Here is a 24,856-nt window from a genome sequence, read left to right as displayed (position 1 = left end):
GAGCGAAAGAGAGTATGTGCAACCAGCAGAGATGCAAAATCATTTCCACCCTCATGGTTGTTTTTATGTTGTATGAAATGGAATAAGTCTAGCCATTAGTCAGTGAGAATGTGTGTTTTTAGAGTTGTGTAGAATACAGTGTCATAGCCAATGCATATGAATACTTCTATAAATGTATCTGTGTATTTCAATCTGGGGACATGTACAGTTTGACCCCCTGACATAGGCTGACAGGAAGGATGAGAGTGAGGAAGACAACAAGGTGCACAAATACCTCAGCATTGTGGCGGAAGGGGTACCATCTGCATTTGTACATTGGCAGCTGAACTTCACAATAGTGGAAGAGAGAGGCCTGAGTTGAAGGCTGAAGAAAGTGACACCAAGTGAAAGCAGACAGGGGAGACGGAACCTGAACAGTAGACATTATCAAGTCAAAGGAGAGTAGAAGGGGTGAAGTCCACCAGCGGCACCACACTGATATTTGGCTCAGGTTCTGATCCTAAGGGGAAGTGGGCCATGAGGAAGACAGTGATCCATACTGCATTGGATCTTTAATCACTTGTGGAGATGTGCACACAATGCAGGAGCCCCCATTAAGTAAGCAAATGATTATGCTGAGCATGATGCCGCCACCATCACCACCACCACCTATCACAATCACAATGTACATTATTTTTATTCAAATCATTTAAATTTACGAACAAACTAACTATGATTTCCTTCACATCGAATTGGCAACATCGACTTCTCCCACCAGGCAGTGCTGGGGCAGGCCTGAGAAGTCCTCCCACAAACATTTGTATGTGAAGGACTCACAGATGGCTTTCAGGTTTTCTTTCAAACCATTTCTTGTGTCCAACCTTAACCAAAAACCTTTGCAGGATGTGTCTGATGAAATGTGTTCTTGTGTGGTTACCCTCTCTGAAATAAGGAAAAGGAAGATAATGAAAAAGTCAATCAATTTTAAATATTTTACATACAAACATTGCTTAGATTAGCTTGATTTTCAGATTCAGTTTTAACAATAATTATTGCATCTGTTGATAGAAACACATTTTTCCTCTACCTTCCTTTATCGCAGTCCCTCCAGAAAGCTAGTGGAGTTCTTACGCCCTCTACTGGTGAAACGGTGGCACCACCTCAACAACTTTGATGGTCTTTCCAAGATTAGCGGAATGTTGGTGTGTGAGGCTAAGCTATCATTGCTGGGAGAGAGTGATGCGCACAGCGAGTGGGGCTGTTGACTCTGCCATCATACAGCAGCAAGGGAAAATGTGAGGAGAGGCTGTTGGGAAAGACTACAAGCATTGGGTGGCAACAGGGAAAAGAGAGAGTGTGTCCCTGTGATGAAAAGAGTGGGTAAAATTTAATCAATCAATTAAGTTACCATAAAGATGTCATTACCCCGTTACACTACCTCAGCTTTTGAACTAACAGGTTAACGCGAAAGTATGGAGCATTCCAATGCATAGCTTTGAACCATTCCAGATTTTACGAGAAGCAGGATGGTACACCACAACCAGTCAGGTTTCACGCAATACACTGTATTACAGATGACATGGAATAATGTGCATTATTTCGGAATATGATGCCACGAAACATACGTTATTCGCCTTCTGCACAGTTTGTCGGATTAATTTTGTTATTCGGTTTTAACAGTGTAAGACTGTGTTTTACATTAATGTGTGTAAAGAGATTGCCTCACGTAAACCAGAACGGATATGTCCATACTTATAAAATAGTTTGTTTTGTTTAGCTGTGTTAAGGAGAGAAGCAGTTATGTAAAACTAATAATCTTGTAGTTTGAGTTGTTATTGATTCCATTCGTTCACATACTAGATTAGATAGAGAAACAGACAATATCCATGTCAGAATTTTAATTTTGAAAGTAATTTAAGATTTTAACGTGTTATTTCATATCTAGTAGTCTATCAATAGCTCAATATCTAATCTGGTCTCTAACTGTGCTGCATTGCGCAGTGCCTGTACAGAATTCACCCGCCAGGAGGCACTCTATGTTCGTGGTTCAAGACCGCCCCTACTCGTCTGTCTTTCTGTCTCTGCCTTTCTCACCACAGTCTTAGTAAAAATGGCGTCGGGTGTGCTTCGCCTTTCTCGGCTTTTTTCTGTGAAAAATACGGGGGCTTTGACACGCTACACAGGGCCAAAACACACGGGCAGAACGGGTTTAATTCAGTGTCGAAATGCAGTGTCGACGTCCACAGGCGCCATTCTACCTAAACCTATAAAAGTAAGTCGTAATGCATGACAGACGGTCGGTGACAAATGTTCGTTTCAGCTCTAACTAGGGAGATTTTCGTTGAAGTAACTTTGCTAGTGTCAGTTTTCGATGGTGTGTTTCTTCCTTTCTTACCAATGATTGGAAAAATCTGACATGGCACTTAAAATAGTTTAAATGCGTCAAACAATCTTGTGGTCACTAAGGTGAAGGGGAACCAAATATAGCTGGTTACGTCTGATTGTTCATGGAGAGGAATGAGGAAGTCATAAACACTTATATTACATTTTTTATACGTTATAGCTAAAAACCTATCCACATTGCATCATCCATATCAGCCCTCATCTTATGCGATATTGGCTGTAATGACATTTTATAAAATCAAAATAAATAAGAACCATACTAAGCAAAAGATGCATACAGCTTATTATGGGCAGCTGTCATCATATGTCGTTAATATTCCTTCTGTGCAAGCCCCGTGCCCCCTGTTCGAAAGCTAATTATGTGTTATCCTGAATGCTCTACACTTTCGTGTACAACACTTACTGTATCACAGGGCATTTGATATGTGGTTACCACCCTGCAAAAGGAGACTTGATTTTCAAGTAGGCAAAGCAGTTCTGGTACATTCCATTATATAATATAGTTTTTTGTATAGCATACCTTGTGTTTTTTTTTCACTGCAAAGTCTGAAATTAAATAATATAAGCCAATATTATAACTATAATTCAACATAACATGAACATATATTAATTGGGACTACACCTTCCCACACCAGTAACAATTCGGGCACCTCTCAGGGGCGCATCTCACACTTTGAAGAATTATGTAAAGGGGTTAATAATATAAAACCTGCCCTTTTAGTATGAACAGTCCTAATACCTCTGAAGTTTTTTTTTTTTTTTTTTTTTGAAATTCTGCTGGAATGTCTGACTGCTACCATTCCCTGTGTCTACTGACTGCTTGTGTCTTGTGTGTTGTGTCAGGTGGCTCAGACTTGGTTACCCCACAGGAAGCTGTAAGAATCCTTTGTTGATATTGTTTTTCAGACCTCCTTTGGCCTCATACGTGTGGCAGTTGTGGTCGTCCCCTTCCTGTATGTGGGCACGCTGATCAGCAAGAACTTCGCTGCCTTGCTGGAGGAGCATGATATCTTTGTCCCTGAGGACGACGATGATGATGACTGAGAACGGGTCTGTTAAAAAAATGGTTCCTGCCACTTATATCCACAACCACAGAAATATGATCTAATACAAAATGTAACAAATAACTCACACTTGTATACAGTAGGCCTCTGCCAGTATGTATTGTTAAAGAGCCATGTGGTGTGAAAATGGAGCTGCAGTCATTGCACCAAATCAGCCAAAGCTAAATCGAGTCTGTGATTAGCTACATCAGGTGTAAGGCATATGGCTGGAGTATAAACATACAAACACTTTAACCTTCCAGATCCAGCGTTGAATGGCTTAGGTGTAAGGCATATGGCTGGAGTATAAACATACAAACACTTTAACCTTCTAGATCCAGGGTTGAATGGCTTTTATGGTACATTTTAGAAGAATGCATATCTCTATGAACATAACGGTGAAGGCTGGAGAGCACATGTTAAATAGTTTTAATGTGAACTGAAACAGGCCTTTGTTATGTGAATTTAGATGTGTAGTAGTCCCATGTCCCCAAACCCTGTGTACAAGTTTCTTAAATACTTCAAATATAACTGTACATCTACCTAACAGCTCCATTTCTATGGGCACTGATAGAAGCAGTATAGTTTTGTATTATGCAGTATTCATGTACAAATGCAGAACACACTTATATATTATTCTTGTCATTTTTGTAACAAGGAACATGTGTTACCATGGTCTGCACAGCCAGAACGCTGACAGCTGACACCTCTCACTACTATAATTTTCATAAGTGTTTTGGTGCTTTAATTGTTGTTGCAATATGCCACAGTACTGAAGACAAGACAGAGCATTGAGCTGATTTCTTGCAATTTTTTCTCCACAGTGTTTGTTGAAGTTGTGTTTGCAAGTAAGAGGGAGAAATGGAGAAGCACAGAGGGGGAAAACAAAGGTGAATGGTGATCGATCACAGCTTTGCCTCTTGCAGACTTCCAGATTTCTCTCCAATATTTATTTTTTGACCCTGCCCTCTTTGGTCCAAAGTTGTTTGGTTGTTACAGTTTAGGCCTCTCTATTTTGCATGTACAGAAAGTTTTCTGAAATAAAATGAATCAGTGGATCACTCAGGTTGATTCTGTGTTTAATTTTGCTTAATATAATACAATCTTAATGATTTTTAAATGAACCATTGTTTACATACAAATTTTATACCATTGTTTAGTCAAGAGTGGTTTTTTACTCAAGTGTATCCATGTAATCCTGGCTGTGTCAATACAGACTAGAATTAATACCTTTCCTGCTTTGACATTCATGCGGTTGCACCTTAAGTTATTCCATGAGTATCTGAGACAAGTTTGCCGGCACTGCACTGGTCTGTATACCAATAATACCGTGATTGACTCGGTATCTTTCAAAAAAAACCTTTCACTGTCTACGGCTGAATGCATCCTGGTACTGATACTATCACTGATTCATTTTTCCTCACATACATAATGACGCCACTGGTACTGTTGCTAATACTTACTGTATGTGCTTTTGTACGTCGCTTTGGATAAAAGCGTCTGCTAAATAAATAAATGTAAATGTAAAAAAATTGTAGTCTGTAACTAGTCTATAACTGTAACATGCATAGTTCTATAACTTGTAGTTCTATATACATGTATGTATATGGATTTGTATAATGACTGGCCAAGTCTGCCATACTGAATTTTCCACCATTTGGAAAAATGAGCATATTAGCCAAAATGACTAGAACAGAGAGCAGTCAACAGGAAGTCAATGACAGAATCTGGTGTGAGCGATTACATGACATTTACTGGCAAAAAAAAAACCAATAAGCACAAAATACCAAAAGATTTAAGAAAATAACCTGCTACCCTCTGCAAAAAACTGAAGAGGGGGAAGAATTTCACCTTTCAGCATGACAATGACCCAAAGCACACAGCCAAGTCCACAGTGGGATGGCTGAAAAAAAGGAAGATCAATGACTTGGAATGGCCCACTCAGAGCACTGTCCTCAGCCCCCATGAAAATCCTTTGGGCTGACCTCAAGAGAGTGGTTCATAACTCCTCTCGCAATTTCAGCGAACTTGAACTCTCTGCGAAGAAAAGTAGGAGAAAACTTCAAAATCTATGTGTGAGAAGTTGGTGGCAACTTATCCAAACATAACTTCACTTGTCTTGATTTCAAACAGACTTTCTAGATCCACTCATATATACATAAACACTGATGAGCCAAAACATTATGACCACTCACAGGTGAACCGAATAACATTGATCATCTCCAAACGAGGGCACATGTCAAGGTTTGAGTAGATTAGAATCATTAGATGGTAAGCGAGTAATCAGTTCTTGTAGTCAATGTGTTGGATGCAGGAGAAGTGGGCAGGAGTAAACACCTGAGCAACTTTGACAAGGGCCAAGGAGGGACAAACCACAAACCGGTGACAGGGTGTTGGGCGCCTAAGGGTCATCGATGCGAGAGGGCAATGAAGGCCATCCTGACTGGTCTGAACTGACAGAAGGTTTACTGTGGCACAAGTCACAGAAAATTTTAATGATGGTTACGGGAGGAATGTGTCACAACACACAGTGCATCGCACCCTGCTGCGTATGGGGCTGCATAGCCGCAGACCAGTCAGAGTGCCCATGATGACCCCTGTCCATCGTCGAAAGCGCCTACAATGGGCACACAAGTATCAGAACTGGACCTTGGAGCAGTGGAAGAAGGTCGCCTGGTCCGATGAGTCCCGTTTTCATTTAGATCATGTGAATGGCCTTGTATGTGTGCGCTGTTTACCTGGGCAACTGATCGCACCAGGATGCACTGTGGGTGGGAGTGTGATGCTTTGGGCAATGTTCTGCTGGGAAACCCTGGGTCAGGCCATTCATGTGGATGTCAATTTGACACGTGCCACCTACCTAAACATCGTTGCAGACCAGGTACACCCCTTCATGGCAATGGTATTCCCTGATGGCAGTGGCCTCTTTCACCAAAGAAAGAGGTACCAAAGGGTACCAAAAACCAGTACGGTATGCTTATTTTGGTACGATTCGCAACTTTTGATGATGGAAACACAAATAATTGCGTACTGTACTGTACCAAACTGTACAGTACTGCTTGGTGGAAACGCACCATTAATGTATTACATCGGTGATGCTGAACATCTGAGCAAGAATACTGTATGCCGTGCAGTTCGCAAGGTCGTATTTGCTCTCACTAAATTGCTGGATGCATTTGTTGTGTTCCCTGGCCATTTAAGCGTTCTAAAGTTCAAAGAGGCTTTTTAAGCGATCGCAGGTAATTTGCAATATAAAAAACACTTGGTCTATTTTTAAAATACATAGGCTAGGCCTATATATAGAACACATTTTTTTCCATAGGAATCCCGAGGGTGATTGACTGTTCACATATCCCCATTAGAGCGCCCCTGAGAGAACATGAGGGGGATTATGTGAATAGGAAATAATTTCTCTGCATTAATGTTCAGGTATTTGGTCATATTGTATTTGATCTGACATGTAGGTTAGCCTATATTAATTTTGTCCTTAAAACTTCTACTTATATTCAAGACAATTAAAGACACATTAGGTGGTAATTTTCTTACAATGGTAGTATGTTAAATGACCTGAAATCCTTTGTCAGATTACATGTGATCACCATTTAATGTCTGGAGTCAGTCTGGAAACTAGGTGGCCTGGGTCAGTGCATGATTCATGCACTTTTTGGGAATCCACTCTTGGTCAGAGATTTGAACAAGGTAAGACAACCACAGCGTTTTGATGGCCGGCTTGCATGGGGACTGAGGCTATCTGTGTCTGCGTTACCTGATGACCCCCGATCCTGACCCACAAACAAGGGAACAAATAAATTATAACATGGCTCACAGTAACACAAGCGTCAGGATAGAGGTGACATTTGGGGTAATCAAAGCACGCTTTCCCTGCCTACAAGGCTTGCGGGTGTGTTCAGAGCGGGCATGTGAGGAAGTGGCAGCATGTGTGGTGCTCCATAACATTGCCACTATTAGAAAAGAGAGAGCACCACCCCAGCTGTCGATACCACCAGATGTAGTGGACCCAGTGACGTTGGATCACCCAAGAGGAAGCGCCGTCAGAGGCCATCACAAATCAGTTTTTCCACTAATAAAAAAAAGACATGAAATCTCTTTTGATTTATGCATTTATTTATTGGCATTCTCCCTTTCCTAAAAATTAAAAGAAAGTTACGGATGGTAGAGACACATTGATCAAAGGGTGGTCAATGTATAGCAATACCTTTTGTCATGTTCGTTTTTCTTCAAGTTTTTTTTTTTTTTTTTTTATTTGTAGCATTTTTTTTCTGGCAGTTGAGCTCAAGCATATGCTTATAGAACGGCTGCACATTGTCAGATCCAACCTGCACAGCAAAACACATTGAGAGAAAGAACATGGCATGCAGGATTCAGCATTAGTGTTACATATTGTCAGTATGAATAATCCTTTTAATAGCAAAGGAAAAGCTACCCTTTGAGTTCTCCGAGAGGCCTGAGAGGAGGTAGCCATGGTGGGGAGAGTGGTTGATTTAGCTCCTCCTGAAAGACAATAATGTGATTACCAACTGACCAAAGCTTTGTTCTCTTGAAGGTTCCTCCTCATTTAATAGATGTATGACTGGAAATATGCTGGACAGCTCATGAAAAAATTTTCCATACAAAGCCTAATATTAGCCTATGTTAGTCATATAAAAATATAAAAAGACATAAAAATACAAGTGATGAAGTGGGTCAACCTGGGTGTGTGTGTCAGACATGTACTCCTCACCAAAGTCCTCCTGGAAAAAAGAAAAGCTGTTAAGTTCTGTCAGCATATCAGCATTGATAAAACCACAGAACTCCTCAGTTATTTCCACACTTACCTCTACCTGAGAGAAAGATGAGGGGCATGCTGGTGACTGGAGATCAATAGTATCCCCCTCTACTGTACATAAGACAGGCATGTGAACATAATTTTAAACTGGCCAATAAAAACAATTGATATGATATTACCCTGTACATAAAGGGTGGACATTGAGCTGCCACCTGGATCAGAACTGACTGCCCCCTCAACCCCCTCCATTATGGGCCTTCCTCTATTGTTCACCATTGCCAACTCCTCTGCCTGTGAAAATGTAGCAGGAGGTGGCACTCCTCCAGTTTTCACTATCACTATTCTGTTTTCTGTGAACACATGAATAGGCTATCATAAGTGTAGGCTACACACCACACCTGTACTCTGATTGTTAGAATGAAGTTATTCTTAACACAATAGCATTACATTCATATAGGTAGCCCTACGCCTAGGTGCTTTAGGGAGTAGATCTTAAATTCATTAACATTGAGTAAGGGTTCAATTTCAGAAATGTAGCCCATGTGTAGGCTATAATTAAATTATCCTAATTGTTTTCACATATTTAGATTTACACTATTTACGCGTCTTTACATTTCAATCATAAAAGAGTGCGTAAGACAAAATAAAGAACATTTGACAACACTGTTCTTACGAGTTTACCCTGTCGGCAATGCGTTGCCAACAAGCCTCCGTGGCTCTGTTGGCTGCCATGCCATTGGATTTAGCCATTAACGTTTCTTTAAACTCCTCATATCCTGACATCATCAACGTACATTCTCCCAGAGAAAAATACGGAATACGAGCCATTATGCAAAAACTCCACCTGCATTGCCGAACACGCCCCTTTTATGCGAAAGCGCACAAACTCCGATTAAGTTAACACTGAATCAACTCACGGACATCTTACTCACCGTTGTAGTACATCGACTTAGGCAATCAGAGTTTGTCAACCTTGACTTTCCTTGATAACCCCGAGTTAAATCGGAGTAGGTTAAACTCCCTTCGTCGTACAGCCCTCTAATAAAACTGTATTAAATCAAAAACACATATGTAGGCTCCACTCAGTCTGTCAGTTTTAAAAACCATTCACTCCACTGAGACAGCGTGCAGCAACAACAACCCAAAGGTACAATAGGGTTTCAGAAACTCTGATACGCACGGCGAACAATACCAAAAACGTGGTCAAGAGGAACAGGCAAGATCAGGCAGGCAGGCAAGATCAGGCAGGCAGGCAGGCAAGATCAGGCAGGCAGGCAGGCAAGATCAGGCAGGCAGGCAGGCAGGCAGGCAGGCAGGCAGGCAGGCAGGCAGGCAGGCAGGCAGGCAGGCAGGCAGGCAGGCAGGCAGGCAGGCAGGCCAGGACAAAACAGCTGGTAGTGTAACAGGTAAACTGAGATGAACTGGCAACGAGACAAGAAACAAGCAGGGAAGATATAGGGCTAGGCTGATGAGGAGATGGGATGCAGGTGTGTGGGCAGGCAGGTGGAGACAATCAGGTACTCAGATGGGCGGCGACAGGGCAGACAGCAGGGCAGGGCTGGAACACAGGGAAAACACGAGCACATGGACGGGGAAAACAAAAACAAACCGGCTAATTTGCCGCAGTACTGACACCAAAACATTATGACCACCTGCCCAACATGCTGGTGGTCCTCTGTGTGCTGCCAAAAAAGAGCCGACCCGCCGAGGCATGGACTCTGCAAGACCCCTGAAGGTGTCCTGTGGTATCTGGCACCAAAACATTAGCAGCAGATCAAGTCCTGTAAGTTGCAAGGTGGAGCCGCTGTGGATCGGACTTATCAGTCCAGCACATCCCACAGATGCTCAATCAGATTGAGATCTGGAGAATTTGGAGGCCAGGGCAACACTTTGAACACTTCATCATGTTCCTCAAACCATTCCCGAACAATGTGTGCAGTGTGGCAGGGCGCATTGTCCTGCTGAAAGAGGGGTACTTACCTACCTTTTATGACGTCACACTACTTACCTAGCTTTTATGATGTCACGCTACTTACCTAGCTGACGCAGCAATCGCCGTCCAGCATACACCCCGCCTATTAAGTAGGGTACAGTTGGCAGTGGAGACACAAACCGTACCAGGGTTTACCGTACCAAACCGTTATGTAACAAACCGAACTGTACTGTACTGCTTGGTGGAAACGCACCAAAGGGTACCAAAAACCCTGGTACGGTCCGTACGGTCATACCAGTGTGATTAGGCCATTTCCCGCATATGCTGAATTACTGAAAGGCGTGGCAAACGCAGATGTGCTGAACGGCAAATTTCGTTTTAACCATTTTGTGCGTAGGGTCACACTGGTGTGATTAGCCGTTTAGCGCATATGCTAAAACTGGTGCGATTAGAACACTAGATTGGAGAAATTCTAGCTAATTTTGGCTTTGAGGAAACAGCGATTAAACTCTAAAAATATAGCGACTGCTAACTGAAATCTATAAGAAACTTAATAATGCAAATGAAAACATAACGAACCATATAAGGTAACACACGCACTACATACCATAACAAATAAGTTACATGCAAAAGGGTTAAAACGAAATTTGCTGTTCAGCACATCTGCGTTTGTCACGTCTTTCAGTAATTCAGACAGGTAAATATCCGCGCTGGAATTACAGAAGGAAGTTGCGGCCAGACTTGATAATATGATTAATTTGCATTAAAACATTAACGTGTTAAAGTTTCCAGATTAATCGCGAACGAGCGTTAGCGCGTTAACGTTGACAGGCCTAATACAAACACAAAAGTTCCTCAACCATCTCTGCTGTGTTGCGTTCTTTGCGCGCTTTTATGATGTCACGCTTCTTACCTAGCTGACGCAGCAATCGCCATCCAGCATACGCCCCGCCTATTAAGTAGGGTACGGTTGGCAGTGGAGACACAAGCCATACCAGGGTTTACCGTACCAAACCGTTACGTAACGAACCGAACTGTACTGTACTGCTTAGTGGAAACGCAGCTTAAGTGTCCACTGGCAAAATATCACAAAGCAAGGCACACTGTCTGTTCAACAGTGAGGGCATTATTCCGGCGAGTGCCATTGGAGACATTTGGCCCTAGAAGCCAGCAAAGATACTGAATTCCCTCAGATGAGAATCAATATCTTTCATAGAGAACATTATCGGGGTAAGCTAGAGGATTCTGACGGTCTCTAAACACCCCCGCCCTGCGGAGTGAGCCTCTCACAATCCGTGCGCCAATGTCGACTGGGTGTTCCAAATGTGGCAGCATTTTTCTCGACAAGATTGTAGGCGGAGGGGCGGTGCTTATATAAGGTAACATCGAGTCAACCACGAAGATAACCTGCTCGGAACAGTTTAGAGATGCAGCATAAACTGCCATGACAACATACCTTGGGTAAGACTTATCCACCTTTCGTAGTATGGGTTAATCGGGAAGTTACACCCAACGTCATGAAGTTACTCCTGAGGTTACCTGGACAAGCCAGTTACCTCGCTTCGTAGTACAGCCCTTAGATCTACTATATACAGACCATGGCCTGTTTGTAAAATGTCATGAACGATCGTAGATGTGAGGTAGCTGTTGCCATTGCTGCCTTGTAGACCAACATCAGCCTTTTAAAACAGATGCGAGTTGTTATCAGTAGCCAGTGTAGGGCGTTCAGGAGGGCTTTTATGTAGGAGTACTTGGGGAGATCACGGACCAGCTGGGCTGCTACATTTCCGTGATGCTTGGTGTATCTGATTTTGTAATTAATGGAAGTGTTATAACTGAATATTAAAAGGACAGGAAATTCCTATAACCACACATATTCTACCCAAATCGATTCAAACCAGCAAATTATGTACATAAACCATCTACTAACTCCTTCCTGATATGTCATCTGTCTGCACATCCCACCTCCTCCCCACTCTCTATCTTTTGCTCCTTTCCTCCTGCCTACAGGTCCCTGTCCTGGACAGTATTCCAAGGTCCTCTACCTGGATATCACCCTCTCTCCATTTGCATCCAGATTTATGCTGTCCTTCTCCTATGGCCAGGATCAGCCCCTTCTTCTCCAGAGGGTCTGAAGGGGGGCTCTCAGTGTTGTCCTTATGGCAGTGCTTGATGTTCTTGCCTCCCTGGAGGACTGGATTCCAAGTCAATCCAAACATCCCTGCAGATCTGCTTCCCATTCATTTGATGCTGCACATGTTCACAAATAAATACACTTAAATCTATATCACTCATACTGGAATTTCTTATCCTGTCTAACTGTAGCTGGCTATTGGTACACTTTACTATCTACATGTTGAGTATAGTAAAGAGGCCATGACAAAAGTTAAAAAGCAGTTTGGAGCGGGGGCTCTGAAGTTGACTGTTACCCTATTCACAACAGGGGGACAGTCTGAAGAACAAGTCAGTTCAACAGCTTAATTGAATAAAATTCCTTCCTGAAGAACTTTGTTTAGAATTATGGAAGGTCATGTCATGTATTCAACAGCAAACACAAGACCACTTACAGTCAGATGACAAAGCTTCTGGAGAAGATAGACAAGATGGTGAAGAATAATATAGGCACTACCTCTCCGTGTGAGTCCAGCTGTATTACTGTGATTTTTACACAGGGTCCTTGTGCAGACAGGGAGATACACCTCAAAATCTCAGTCTTCATCTCTTTCTCTGAGAAGTCTGTCACAGAATCCCGGGGTGTCATTGTTTCTGGTCTCCCATTAATCTGTTTTGTTTTGTGAATTTACTCTTACGTGTGAGAGAATTGGGCATATTGTCATACTCAAAATTTCCATCTCTCAGAATGACATTTCCACTGCTGCTCTTCTCAACTCCAGATCCCAAGAAACACAATCCTTATCATGCTGGAATTACCAGTATCTGTTGAATAATTAACTGATTTAGAGATGTTTCCAGGCTTGATGTACAGTTAGGCTAATTATCCGAGATCTGTTTTCTGAGACCGTTCAAACATGTGACACTATTGATGACTCAAATTTTGCACACAAAATTAAGATCAACATTATGATGAATGACATAAGCTTGGTGGTATAGTTCTTTGCAAATGACATTAATTATTTGGCTTATAGCAGGTATTGTTTTTCATGTATTGATTTTTCCTTCTTATTATAAATACAAAGATTACAAATATAAAGATTACACATATAAAATTTCATATCAATCAAATTAACAGTCATGAGAAAGTTACATATAAGCATTTGACAGCTATTTGATAAGCATTTGATGGCCATCAAATCATGTGACATGTGACATCATTTGTGCTTGCGTTTTGACAGATGTTTTAATTCTTTCTGTTGCTCCTCTCATTATCTGTTTGCTTACAGCAACCACAGCATCTGCTGCCTTACAGGCTGCATCCCCAGGCCCATCAGTCTCTGCTGCTACCATCCCTCCCACAACTGCTCCTCCTACTGCTGCTGCCATTACTATTGCAATGCCTGGCCGCGCTGCCTTAACAGTTAACACAAGAGGTAGGCCAACTGCCATTCCAAGAAATGCACCCAGGAAACACCCAACAGTAATGCCAACACTTCTTTTGAGGACTTTGTTTACAAAGCTCTTGCTTGCTTCTTCTTTTACTTCTGCCCTTTCAGCTTCATGAACTTCAGATGTTCCATTTTTCTTCTTAAGTTTTCTTTCTTCCTCTTGTCAAATGACTTGATCTGTTAATTCATATATCTCGTTTGCGTAGCAGTTTCCTCCATCTTTCTCCACCGTGTTTTATGTTCAAAGGTGTGTGAAAAGTTACCTTACAAACCTTAACATTTTTGCTATATCTAACTTTAACCTCTGAAGAACCTGTGTATGGGTAAATGAGATAATGTGCTGATTTGTGTTTCATGTTCAAATAAGTCTGTGTTGAAATGTTTGCGCAATGCTAAGATTTATTTGATACATTTTCAATGAATATTTAAAAATAAGTGTAAAAATAAAAGCTTGGTATAATGAGTGTATTTATGATCTACAATAAATAACACAGTATCAAGAAAAACTGCTTTAATTATGCATGTAATTGACATTGCATTCCCAATTCAAAATTAATTTGCAACTCCAGTTTAAAAAATCCTGCTGGACAATGGCCCTCCAGGACCACAGTGGAATAGCATAAAATTTGTAGTCATTTTCAACTGTACAATACATTCAACAGGAAGTAATCATACAGTTTGCACAGTTTTATGTACAGAAACCATTATATGGTTCTCTTTTACAAATAAAAAGAAAAAGTGAAAACTCAGGAGAAGGAGGCCAATTCTTCACAGAACATCTCTTTTTGCAGCGACATTAATACACAAGGGTAATACAGACAGGGAGAGACAGAAGAGATCCTTTACTGCATAAATGAGCTATATATATTCTGTGTTTGTATCAAAGCAAATTTGTTTAAACATGTTGACCAAAAACACAAACATCTGGCTGAAATTACAATGATTAGAAAATACATTAACTTAATCAGATTCAAAATGTTCAAAATATAAATGCACCCAATAGTTTAAAGAACAGCAGTTTGACCATGAGAACATATCACATCTGAGAGCACAAACTGTATTGTACAATTGAATGAATATGCAGATACAGTGTAGCTTTTGCTCTTGGACATTGACTGCACCTTTAAGGTGACTCCCCAGTTAGGTGAACCCAAACAGTAGGTGGAGGTGGGGTAGAGGAGGGAGTTGCCAGCATAATGTACTTCCCTAATACAGTAGGTAGGTTATTTCAAATAGGTGGCTGAATGTACCTATTGGAAAAGAGAAATGCTTGGCTTAAAAAGACTGGAAGCTAACAGAGATGACATTAACAATGACAAGCCACCAAGAGACTTTCTAGCTTGACCTAACTTCTCTCCATTGGTGGTCTGCTAAACTTTACAGTAGGTGGCTTGTTTTATTCATTTTGACCAATTTGTTAATACACCTTTACACTAAAAGACTATGTCATGATTGCCACAACCCCTGTCCCAATTAATGCACCGACTCCTGCTCCTATTCCTGCTCCCACTGTTGCACATATTGCTGCACCAATTCCTGCCCATATCGCCCTGCGTCTTCCTGTCCTCATAACTGCTCCCACACCTGCCTTTATTGCTTCAGTAAATCCAGACTTCACTGCTGCTCTTACTCTTTCTTCTAATGCTGAGCTCATTCCTGGCTCCATCACTGATCTGTCCCTCATGAACACGGCCATTTCTGCTGCTGCTCCTACTGCTGATCCTACTGCTGTTGCAACTACTGTCCTTATTATTGAGCTGTAAAGAGTTCCTAAGTCTTCTCTTGGTTCAGCCCCTGTCAATGTTAGCATTTTTTTCTCTATCTCTGATCCAGCTACTGCCCCCATCAGTGCTGCAATTACCACGGCAACTGGTCTGATCTGGTTTTCTGTCCTGCAGTGTTGTATCCCCTGATTTGCATAATATTCACTGTCTTTCTCTGAGAGCATTTTTTCTGTTTTTCCAAGGAGCTCCATGACCTGTGTATGATTTTCCATGTGTTTGTTGTTGAAGACATGATACCTATTTCCACATTTCTTAATCAGCTGAGAAAGATTTCCATCCCTCTGAACAAACTGATGAATATTTATGTTTCTCAGCTCATCCCCATGTGTGAATAGAACTAAAATGTAGTCCCGCACTCTTTCACCAAAGATCTCCTCTAGTTTTTCAACTGCTACTTTCTCTTGCTGAGAGAATCTGCCCAGCTGTATCACCAGAAGAAAAGCATGGGGTCCAGGTTCACTCAGAGTCATAGCGTTTTTCATTTCTTCCTTCAGTTCTTCTTCAGAGAGCTCAGTATTAAACAAGCCTGGGGTGTCAACCACTGTGACCTCTCTTCCACACACAGATGCTTCTCCTTTTTGACATTTCAGTGTCAATGAAGATGAGTTTATTTCTGAGTCAAATTCCTCTCTTCCCAAGATTGTGTTTCCTGTGGCACTCTTCCCAACTCCACTCACACCAACAAGCACAATCCTTTGATCTGATCCTGGGAATAAAGTGGTTAAACATGATTAATCTCCCACTGTTGAGAAAGTACATTTTCACTCAATCTTTTTTTCTCTCAAAAGCCTTATATCAATAAATGGTCAAAAACTGAAGATATATGTGAAACATCAAACCACATCCAAGATAACTACTGTAGCAACAGCAACAATACTTAATGGTAGCATCGTAATCAGGGACTTGTAACATAGCTGCAGTGAAATAATAGAAAAAATATGTATTGGATCATTTTTCCAGCTTCATTTTTCATTTTTTTTCATTTTGATCTTCATAGCATTGTATGGAGCAAATTCATACTGTTCACAAAAAATACATTTTGTTCCAGAAAACATGAAGGTCATCTCTGTTGTCATTTTGTAAATGCTTATCTGGCGTGAATGACACTGACAAGTTACTTTCTATTTGGATGACATCAGTGTAGCCACATGAGAAATAATAGCCTTTGGCATGTGAGTAGGCAGTAGGGTGGCAGTGTAGCATAGTGGTAAGGAGCAGGGCTTGTAACCAAAAGGCTGCTGATTTTATTCCCCACTGGGGCACTGCTGCTGTAAACAAGTCGCTCAGGATAAGATTTTCTGCACAATAATGTAATGTAATATTTTACATTTATTCATTTGGCAGACACTTTTATCCAAAGCAACTTACATAGGTTACAGTTCTTCACAATATTATCCATTTATACAACTGGATATTTACTGAGGCAATCGTTGGTTAAGTACCTTGCCCAAGGATACAGCAGCAATTTCCCAGCGGTGAATGACCCGGCAACCTTTCAGTTACAAGTCCCACTCCTTAACCACTGTGCTACACTACCGCTTGACCTAATGTTGCACGACACCTGATTCAAATGATCAGCTTGTTATAAAGCAGCTGCAGCAGTTAATACTCAGTTGATCATTTGAACCAGGTGTGTTGGAGCAGGGAGGCATCTAAAACATGCTGGGCAGTGGGTCCCCAGGACCGGAGTTGATAACCACTGCTTTATAGCACTTCCTCAGCTCTTCCAACTGCTTGTGTATCTCTTCCTTTTGTTTCTTTACAATCTACTCCTCTTTCTACTTTTTGCAACATCTTATTGGTGTAGTACCACCCCCATTCCTCCTAACAATGGTATCAAGTTTCTCCAGCAGCTCTCTCTAAATCTAGTCTAATGCATTCAAAGAGGGGAACAAAATTTATGTTGTACATTTGGTCAAAGATGGGTGTTATATGTATTCCTAAATATATGAAGCCTGCTGGGGACCATTTGAAAGGGAGATGAAGTTTGAGGTTTTTGTTTTAAACTACCCAAGGGCATTGTTTCTGACTTACTGAAATTTATTCTGTACTGTAGCCCCTTAATAGCATCAAACACTTCTTCCCTAGATATAGGAGAGTTAAGAGTATATCTCTGATCATCTGACAAGCTGGGAAGATTACGAGAGGAGAAAAGAGTATCCATTAACTCTGGGGCATCGGCATGTAGCTCTGATTTATATAAATGTTCATAGAAGCTCTTAAATGTGTCATTAATGGTTGAAGTGTCAAAAGATTGCATACCATAACCATCTGTAATTGAAGAGAGTTTGGGAGTTTCTTCATTAGATATGCAAAGTATTTCCTTGCTTTATGACCATGTTCATATAGATTTTGTTTGGCAAATCTAATTTTGCCCTTTGCATGCTTTGTTAAGAGAGAGTCTAAAGTAGAGGGTAGTGCAGAAATTTCTTACGAAGATGGATTTTTAACATAATCTTTTTCAACCTGCTTAAGTTTGAATTCCAAGATCTCCCTTTGTTCAGCTTGTTTATGCCCCTTACTGGACATATGCAGTAAGATATGATAAGACCTCTTGAAAAGGCTTTGGATGTTTCCCACAGCAGTGATGGATCTTCTGTAGAGGTTGAATTAATAGATGAAAATGATTTAAATTCCTCTGTGAAATAAGATATGAATTTATGATCTGTTAGAATGTAAGGGTTAAACCTCCAGTGTCTAGTCTGAGTAACCGGCTTCCGCAGGTTATACTGAATGAAGACAGTAGCATGATCGGACACAGCTATATTCCCTGTGGAGGCTGGAGTAACTGATTGCAGCTATATTTTTGGAATAAAGCAATAATATATTCTTGTATAGCATTTATGGACTTTTGGAAAAAGTATACTCTTTATCTACCGGGTGCTGAGCCCTCCATACATCTACATAATCCAGGTCCTCACAGTTTAGAAATTTAAATGGTAAGTTTTTTTTAAATAAAATAGCCATGCCTCTATTCCTTGACATAAATGAAGAAAAAAAGATTTGCGTGAATCCCTCTTGTTGCAATTTTAAATGTTCCTTTAAGTGGGTCTCCTGCAGTAATGCTATATGTACCCTCTCCCTTTTAAGATAAGTCAACACCTTTCTCCGTTTAACAGGTGTGTGGACACCATTAAGATTCCAAGTGTATAAATTCAATGTTGGCATAATCATGAGCTACAAATTTACATTTTTTGCCTATAAGTTGTTAATGTCGTTAAAGTGAAAAAGGAGCCAGGTAACAAACAACATCCAACATACAGGTAACAAAAAGGTGTATACTTAAGGTATAACTGGCCTAACATTGGCATTAAAGTTAAGCACTGTCCTTCTCTTAATACAAAGAGAACTTGAGTGAAAGGGCTCTCTGACAACAAAAGAAAACTATCGGCTCAGGACGCCAAGAGGTGTCACCCTTATTCTAACCTACATAGACTTATTGTAAAGAAAACTCAATTTAAAGTAGAGTCCACACTAGTAACCTATACTCATGACCTAATGGACATCCCAATTAGTCAACTGCACGATTCAAAAACTTGAGTCAGTCCGACATTCACGTGTTATCAACAGGAGTCATATCCAGCGACCCGATGTAATGCTCCACTGCAACTGGGTCATGGAACATCTCGGTGGAGCCGCGGGGCTTGAGCGAGACTTGTTTGTACTCAGCACCAATTGAATTCAGGCGTTTCTTCACCCCGCGAAATTGTTTGCACTTGCGAAGAACAGCAGCTGAGAAATCCTGAAAGATCATCACTGTGGCGTTCCCATACTTCAGTCCTTGATTCTTTCTCCCCATTTCCCACGATGCATTCATCACGAGTTTATCCTGATAGTTGTGGAATCTCACCAGAACAGATTGTGGTCTCTGGGTAGGGGTAGGCTTGGGGGCCAACGAGCAGTGCGCTCTCTCTAGCTTTATTCAGCCGACTTTGTTTCAATGTTCAGGGTTTTAGGGAGCCAGGTCTCAAAAAACTGTGTGGGATCATCACCCTCAGCATCCTCTAGGAATTCAACGATGCATATGTTTTTTCTTCTCCCTCTGTTCTCCAAGTCATCAGTGCACTCTCTCAAGTCAAGCATCTGTCTTTCCAATGCTCTCAACTTGCCCTCGACAGGATCCACAGCATCTTCCAATGCCGAAATTCTAGTCTCTGCTCCATAATCCGCTTTCACTGTCAAGTTCTTCACGGTGCACTTGTAGGAGTTGTGATAGTGGCCCTAGCTTTTCATCAATAACTCTGGAGATGTTAGCCATAATCTCAGAAACCACCTCACAATGTGCTGGTGCAAGTGAGCTAGCTCCTATGTCAGCTTTGCTGGTTTGCTAAGCTTGTCCGAGGTATTGGAGATTGGGTTTTTCCTGTGTGGCATGTTGTCAGACTGCCTCAAAAAATAGTTGTTAAGACTCATTGTAGGATGTGAAGTTATGAAGGTTTGTGGAACATTATGTGTTGTAGGGTAAAATTTAAAAATCAGCGCAGTAGCGCACCAGCTCATCTAAGCGCAACCTCCCTTCAAGCTGCCATCCTGAAAACCCCCAATTTCTGAATCATTAACAGAACACAATCTTAGTTTGTTAGATTTGAATTAAGGAAAAAGAAATTGTCATTGCACATAACCTGTGTGGGAAATGTGAGAAAATTGAGTAAGTACTGCAGGTAAGAGGTTTGCATGCATACTGAATTTATTATATGAAGAATAATGGCTTATATAATGCAAATGCGGCATCTAGCCAGCTTTGAGGTGATGCTGTCTGAGTTATTTGACAACTCACTTCATGAGTCACATTGTCAAAGAGATGATGTATCAAATGCTTAATGAGATGTGAAACCCAAGATAGCAATATCTCACGCAATTTAACACTGTTGTTGCCATTTGTACATTTTGGATCCCGTTAACACTTTTTCTGACAGAACGTGGCAATTGAACCAGTTTTACAAGGCAGTTTATAAATTTTGTAAGTGATTTAAAAGGCATACTGTACTTCATTAAACTACAGTGTAGTTAGACAGTAATTGTCAACTGTCAAAAACAGTGAAAGTGTAGTATACTGTTGATTACGTTGCATTATGGGTAAATTGTCATGATCAGAGAAAGAAAACACTGTATTTGTGTTGTTATTGTAAAATGTTGTATGAAATACAGTAACCTTACTGTATTTATCACAAGCCAAACAGCTAATCAACAACTAACTGATCAAACAGTAACAAAGATATTTGGAAGAACTGTCAGACAAAATCATGAATTTAATTTCAGATCAACATTTAATGCCATATATTTAGAGGACACTATAAGACAAATATAGATTAATCAGAATTGGCTCATTCTTGAGGGGATAGGTTTTGTATGGACCTTTAAAATGACTGCCACTCCCTTCCATGGAGCACTTACGTTCACAGCTGATACTGTACATGCCCTTTGTTTGCATCTTAAGTTTTCAGAATGATGGGTTTTTCTCTCAGTAGGAGTTGAAGAAGGTTTATAGCCATTTCTGAGTTAATCTAAAACTTGATTGTAAAGTTTGCTTATTTAAGTTGCTTATTTTAAAATATACAAGAAATTATTCAGTTGCCCTTAAAAAAGTCTCTCAGTGCATCTTATTTCTAATGGGAGTAAAAACAGATGTCACTCCATAGACTGAGACTGACTCTAGGAACTGACTAGTTATTAGGGTTTGTTTGAGTCTGCATAATCACAGAAAATTGGCCTTTTGCTTTCACACAGAGGTGAGTGGGTACCTGTTTCAGTATGATGTTTACTGAATTGGAATCATGATTATTTGCCACTCAACCGAAATAGGGAAGACAAATACTACAGTATTTTAGGAGTCAGTGTCAAGTTCAGAGTGTCTTCACAGAGATCAGCCAAGATAGCAAACAACCTGACCACAATACAGCAGGCCTTGCAGCTATACTACTGTAGTCATGATGGTCTAGTTCATGGGCAGTGAGGACATCCTTTTTATTTGGGCTGTCATGGGTATTTAATGATGTAGAATGATATAGATGGTTTAATTTTAATGATGCTATAAGTCACTGAAACCAAAGAGCGTGTACAATCCCAGCTTTCTCTCCTAGTGACTCCATTAATATATCATAAATATCCTATATAATATGAATATATTTCCTTTCAGACTGTGAAAGAAATAGGCAGTGTGTTTGACACTGGCAGGGTGATTGCAAAGTGTTTGCAGTTGGTTCTAAGAAGTACCTTTTATGCTAAGAATGTAGCCGTCAAACTGAATTATCATGTTTTTTAGTTCCATTTTCATTTTGGGATCTGGAAAATGAATGCTCCCAAATGAGGGGAAAAAATTGTAATTCCACCATTGGACTTTGCTGCAGTGCTGGCAGTCCTTTTTGCCATTCTCTATATGTTTTTAACAGAGAGTACCAGCAGGAGGCAGCCACACCTCAGAAATACATTCAGTTAAATATTGTCTGTTATACTTCTATAGTGACATATCTAGACCTAGTCACAGACTTGGATTTGTAAAGTTTGTTCACAATAAGAGTTACATGGATGGATAAAATGTTACAAATACAGATGGCTCCCCACAAGTAATTTTGACTGGAAGAATTAGAAGATAATGCACCATTTTAGTCACTGCTGTTTACATATTTAGTTTTCACAGCATGCTGGATACAGTCATCTGATACATTACCCAGGTTAATTGAAAACATTTCCCTGTCCTTTTTTTACACAGGCATGAGAGACTTCAAGTTTTGATTTTTTTTGTATTTATTTTCCCCCAACCGATTAAATAATCGTACAGTTAGTGAATTAAATTTTAAGTATGCCTTTCACTACACTTCCACTGATGCCATTGCCCCATAGTCTATCAGTGTTTTATTTGAACTCTAATGTAAAATCTGAACATTTTTGTTTTTAAATACAGCAGGATACTGTATGCCACTCCAGCAGGCAATTGCCAGTAACTTAGTGTTTTTTTCTTTTATAGTGCTGTTCTGTGTGAATTTACTACAGTATTACTGTGTTAACATACAGCACTGATTTGACAAGTATAATTAACTTACAGTAATATAATGGGTGAAGTACAGTACCTTGTAGGCAACCAGCTGCCAGTAAAGTACTATAAAATTTCCACAGTAAAGTATTGGGAAATACTGTGTTAAATACAGTATTGTAGTGAGTGTCATGACACAGTGTGATCTCTTAATACTGTGATGAAATACAGCAACTTGCTAGAAACTTAGCTGCCAATAAGATGCTGTAAATTTCATGGTAATATGTCATGGTAAACCCTTTATAGTGTACATACGAGAAGCCAAATGTGTACTAGTTGTGTCTTTTGAAGCAGCATAATCTCTGAATGTTTGTAGATTTCACCTATTATAGCTTTTCCTTTTTCACTAAAAATGCCTTCAGTAAGTTTCTTGAATGTCTTGAATAATGAGTCTTATCTTTTATACATGCATTGCGCAAGCGCTATGCTTATGTTGAATAGTTTGGTAATGAATTGAATTTTAAATCAACCTATATTCCACAAACAGACATCAACAAACTTTCCAGCCTTTCTTAAAGTGCACATACAATATGTGCTCATTCTTGCTCATTCTCTTCAAGAAAAATGTACTGAGATAAACTAAATGTTGATTGGTAATGGAAGTTCAAAATAAAAAACAAATACAAAAGAAACATACCTGCAGTCCACTTGTAGTTACTCATCTTTGTGGCGGTGTGGCAGGATCACTGAAATGCGTTGAGATGTTGATGTCTATGTGTGTGAAGAATTTCTCCAATGCTTTCTCTTTATGTGAAACACTAACACCTAAACACACCCAGTTTGCATCAACCAGTCAATTGTTTGCATTATCCAAGAGCATTTCCCTGTGCTTTGCACGTATGTCAGCTTAAATCCAATGTTCTGTAAAATTCCTGCAGTAAGTGGTAAATTAAGCAGTTTTTCTGGTGCAGTGGCAACTCTCCATCATATCCCCTTTTTCCCATTTGCACCAATATCCACTGCAGAAATCAAGCCTATTTATAATTGGATCAATATACCATGTCTATCTTATTTAAAAATATGTGTAATCTGAAAGTTGTCCAAGATTAAGAGTTTATATTATCTGTTGAATATTATATTTGAGGAAGTGAAAACCTCCTTGCAGTTTGGGTACCACCCTCTGATGTATGTACCTGACATTACAAGTTATGATTCAGATAAAGAAAATGAAGTAAATGTAACGGGTGGTATCTTACTGCGTTGTGTATTAGATTTAATGTGATGTTACGTGGGTCGGCGAGCGAGCGAGTTTCGAACCGAGGTTCTTACTGCTCGCTGCCAACCCCTTAAAGCCAGCGTCGTTGCCAGTTGAGCTAAAGGCAAATTGCCGTTAGTCTGTCGGCGACAACGCTACTTAACCAGGTCTCAGAGGGAGTGACGTAGCCGCTGCAACCACTCGGCTACCTGCTACCCGCTACCTAAGGCTTTACACAGGACTCACACGAGCTAATCACTTCAGCTCCGCTACATAAACACATCTTTGTTGCAGAATGCAATGACTGTTAATAAACCTTTATGGAAGAAAATCATGTTTAAAAAAATACTGCCTAACTAGACTGTATTTAGTTATGAAACTGGTATACAAGGTTGACAGAGAGGGCAAAAACTGTCTGACCTCTTCTTCCTCAGTAGAGATGCCTCTACTAGCCAGAGTTTCTCATTTTTTGCCTGCTCTAATGTTAAAAATTCTTAAAATTCTAGAATCTTGAAAAGTATATTTAAACACTATGACAACTATTTGAAACAGCTAATGGATTAAATATTGTAGCCCACCAGAACTAGTGTTAAACCTATTGAGGGACAGGTCGGAAGCATTTGGCATGCAGCTTGTGAACAGATGAACTTCTTTCATTTTTCATATGCCACACTCACATCCATTGTTTGAGATGCTGAGATGAATTAGCTTGGCTCTTGTGTAGCACATGAATGTTGTTGCAGCTTTACCCTATATGACTGTTTTGATTATGCCCAATAAACAGAATGATTATTATTACTGAACTGAACGTTGTTCAACTGTAGTGCTTGAATGCTGCTGGCTGCATTAGGGAGTAAATGTGTTTGTGGAGTTGGCATTTTCTTAATCGTGGGTGAGTATCAACATCCAAATTTTTCATACTTATGCCATTTACGTTAATTTTACATGCTGGGTATGCACTTTATTTTCACATTGACCTGAGCCATTCACATTTTCGAGGGAGGGCAAAGAGAGAAACGAGTCAGCTATTGGTCTTTACTGAGGATTTTCAGTTGCAGGCAATAATAATTATTTTTCATGCCACGAGAGGAGCCAGATCTGCACACATAGGTACCAGAACAGGTTATTTTGAATGAAAGA

At 40.3% G+C, this 24,856-nt stretch overlaps 2 protein-coding genes across 2 annotated transcripts; one reads left to right on the top strand and one right to left on the bottom strand.

Moving 5' to 3' along the window:
• The first annotated feature begins 2,033 nt into the window (after nucleotides 1–2,033).
• Nucleotides 2,034–4,476, top strand: smdt1b (single-pass membrane protein with aspartate-rich tail 1b). Its single transcript, XM_036536216.1, has 3 exons — nucleotides 2,034–2,251; nucleotides 3,289–3,432; nucleotides 4,250–4,476. The coding sequence occupies exons 1-2, from the start codon at nucleotides 2,090–2,092 to the stop codon at nucleotides 3,424–3,426; spliced, it is 300 nt and encodes a 99-aa protein (XP_036392109.1). The 5' UTR covers nucleotides 2,034–2,089; the 3' UTR covers nucleotides 3,427–3,432; nucleotides 4,250–4,476.
• Nucleotides 4,477–14,252: 9,776 nt separating this feature from the next.
• LOC118782705 (GTPase IMAP family member 9-like) lies at nucleotides 14,253–23,255 on the bottom strand. The gene is made up of 2 exons (XM_036536190.1): nucleotides 23,159–23,255; nucleotides 14,253–16,197 (listed from the first exon to the last, which is right to left on the bottom strand). Exons 1-2 carry the CDS (start codon nucleotides 23,181–23,183, stop codon nucleotides 15,149–15,151), a joined length of 1,074 nt encoding a protein of 357 aa, XP_036392083.1. The 5' UTR covers nucleotides 23,184–23,255; the 3' UTR covers nucleotides 14,253–15,148.
• Nucleotides 23,256–24,856: the final 1,601 nt, after the last annotated feature.

This window comes from Megalops cyprinoides, chromosome 1, assembly GCF_013368585.1.
Source record: "Megalops cyprinoides isolate fMegCyp1 chromosome 1, fMegCyp1.pri, whole genome shotgun sequence".
In the NCBI taxonomy this organism is placed as follows: Eukaryota; Metazoa; Chordata; class Actinopteri; order Elopiformes; family Megalopidae; genus Megalops; species Megalops cyprinoides.
The sequence above is the reverse complement of the archived record's forward strand: the minus strand, read 5'-3'. Positions and strand labels throughout refer to the sequence as shown.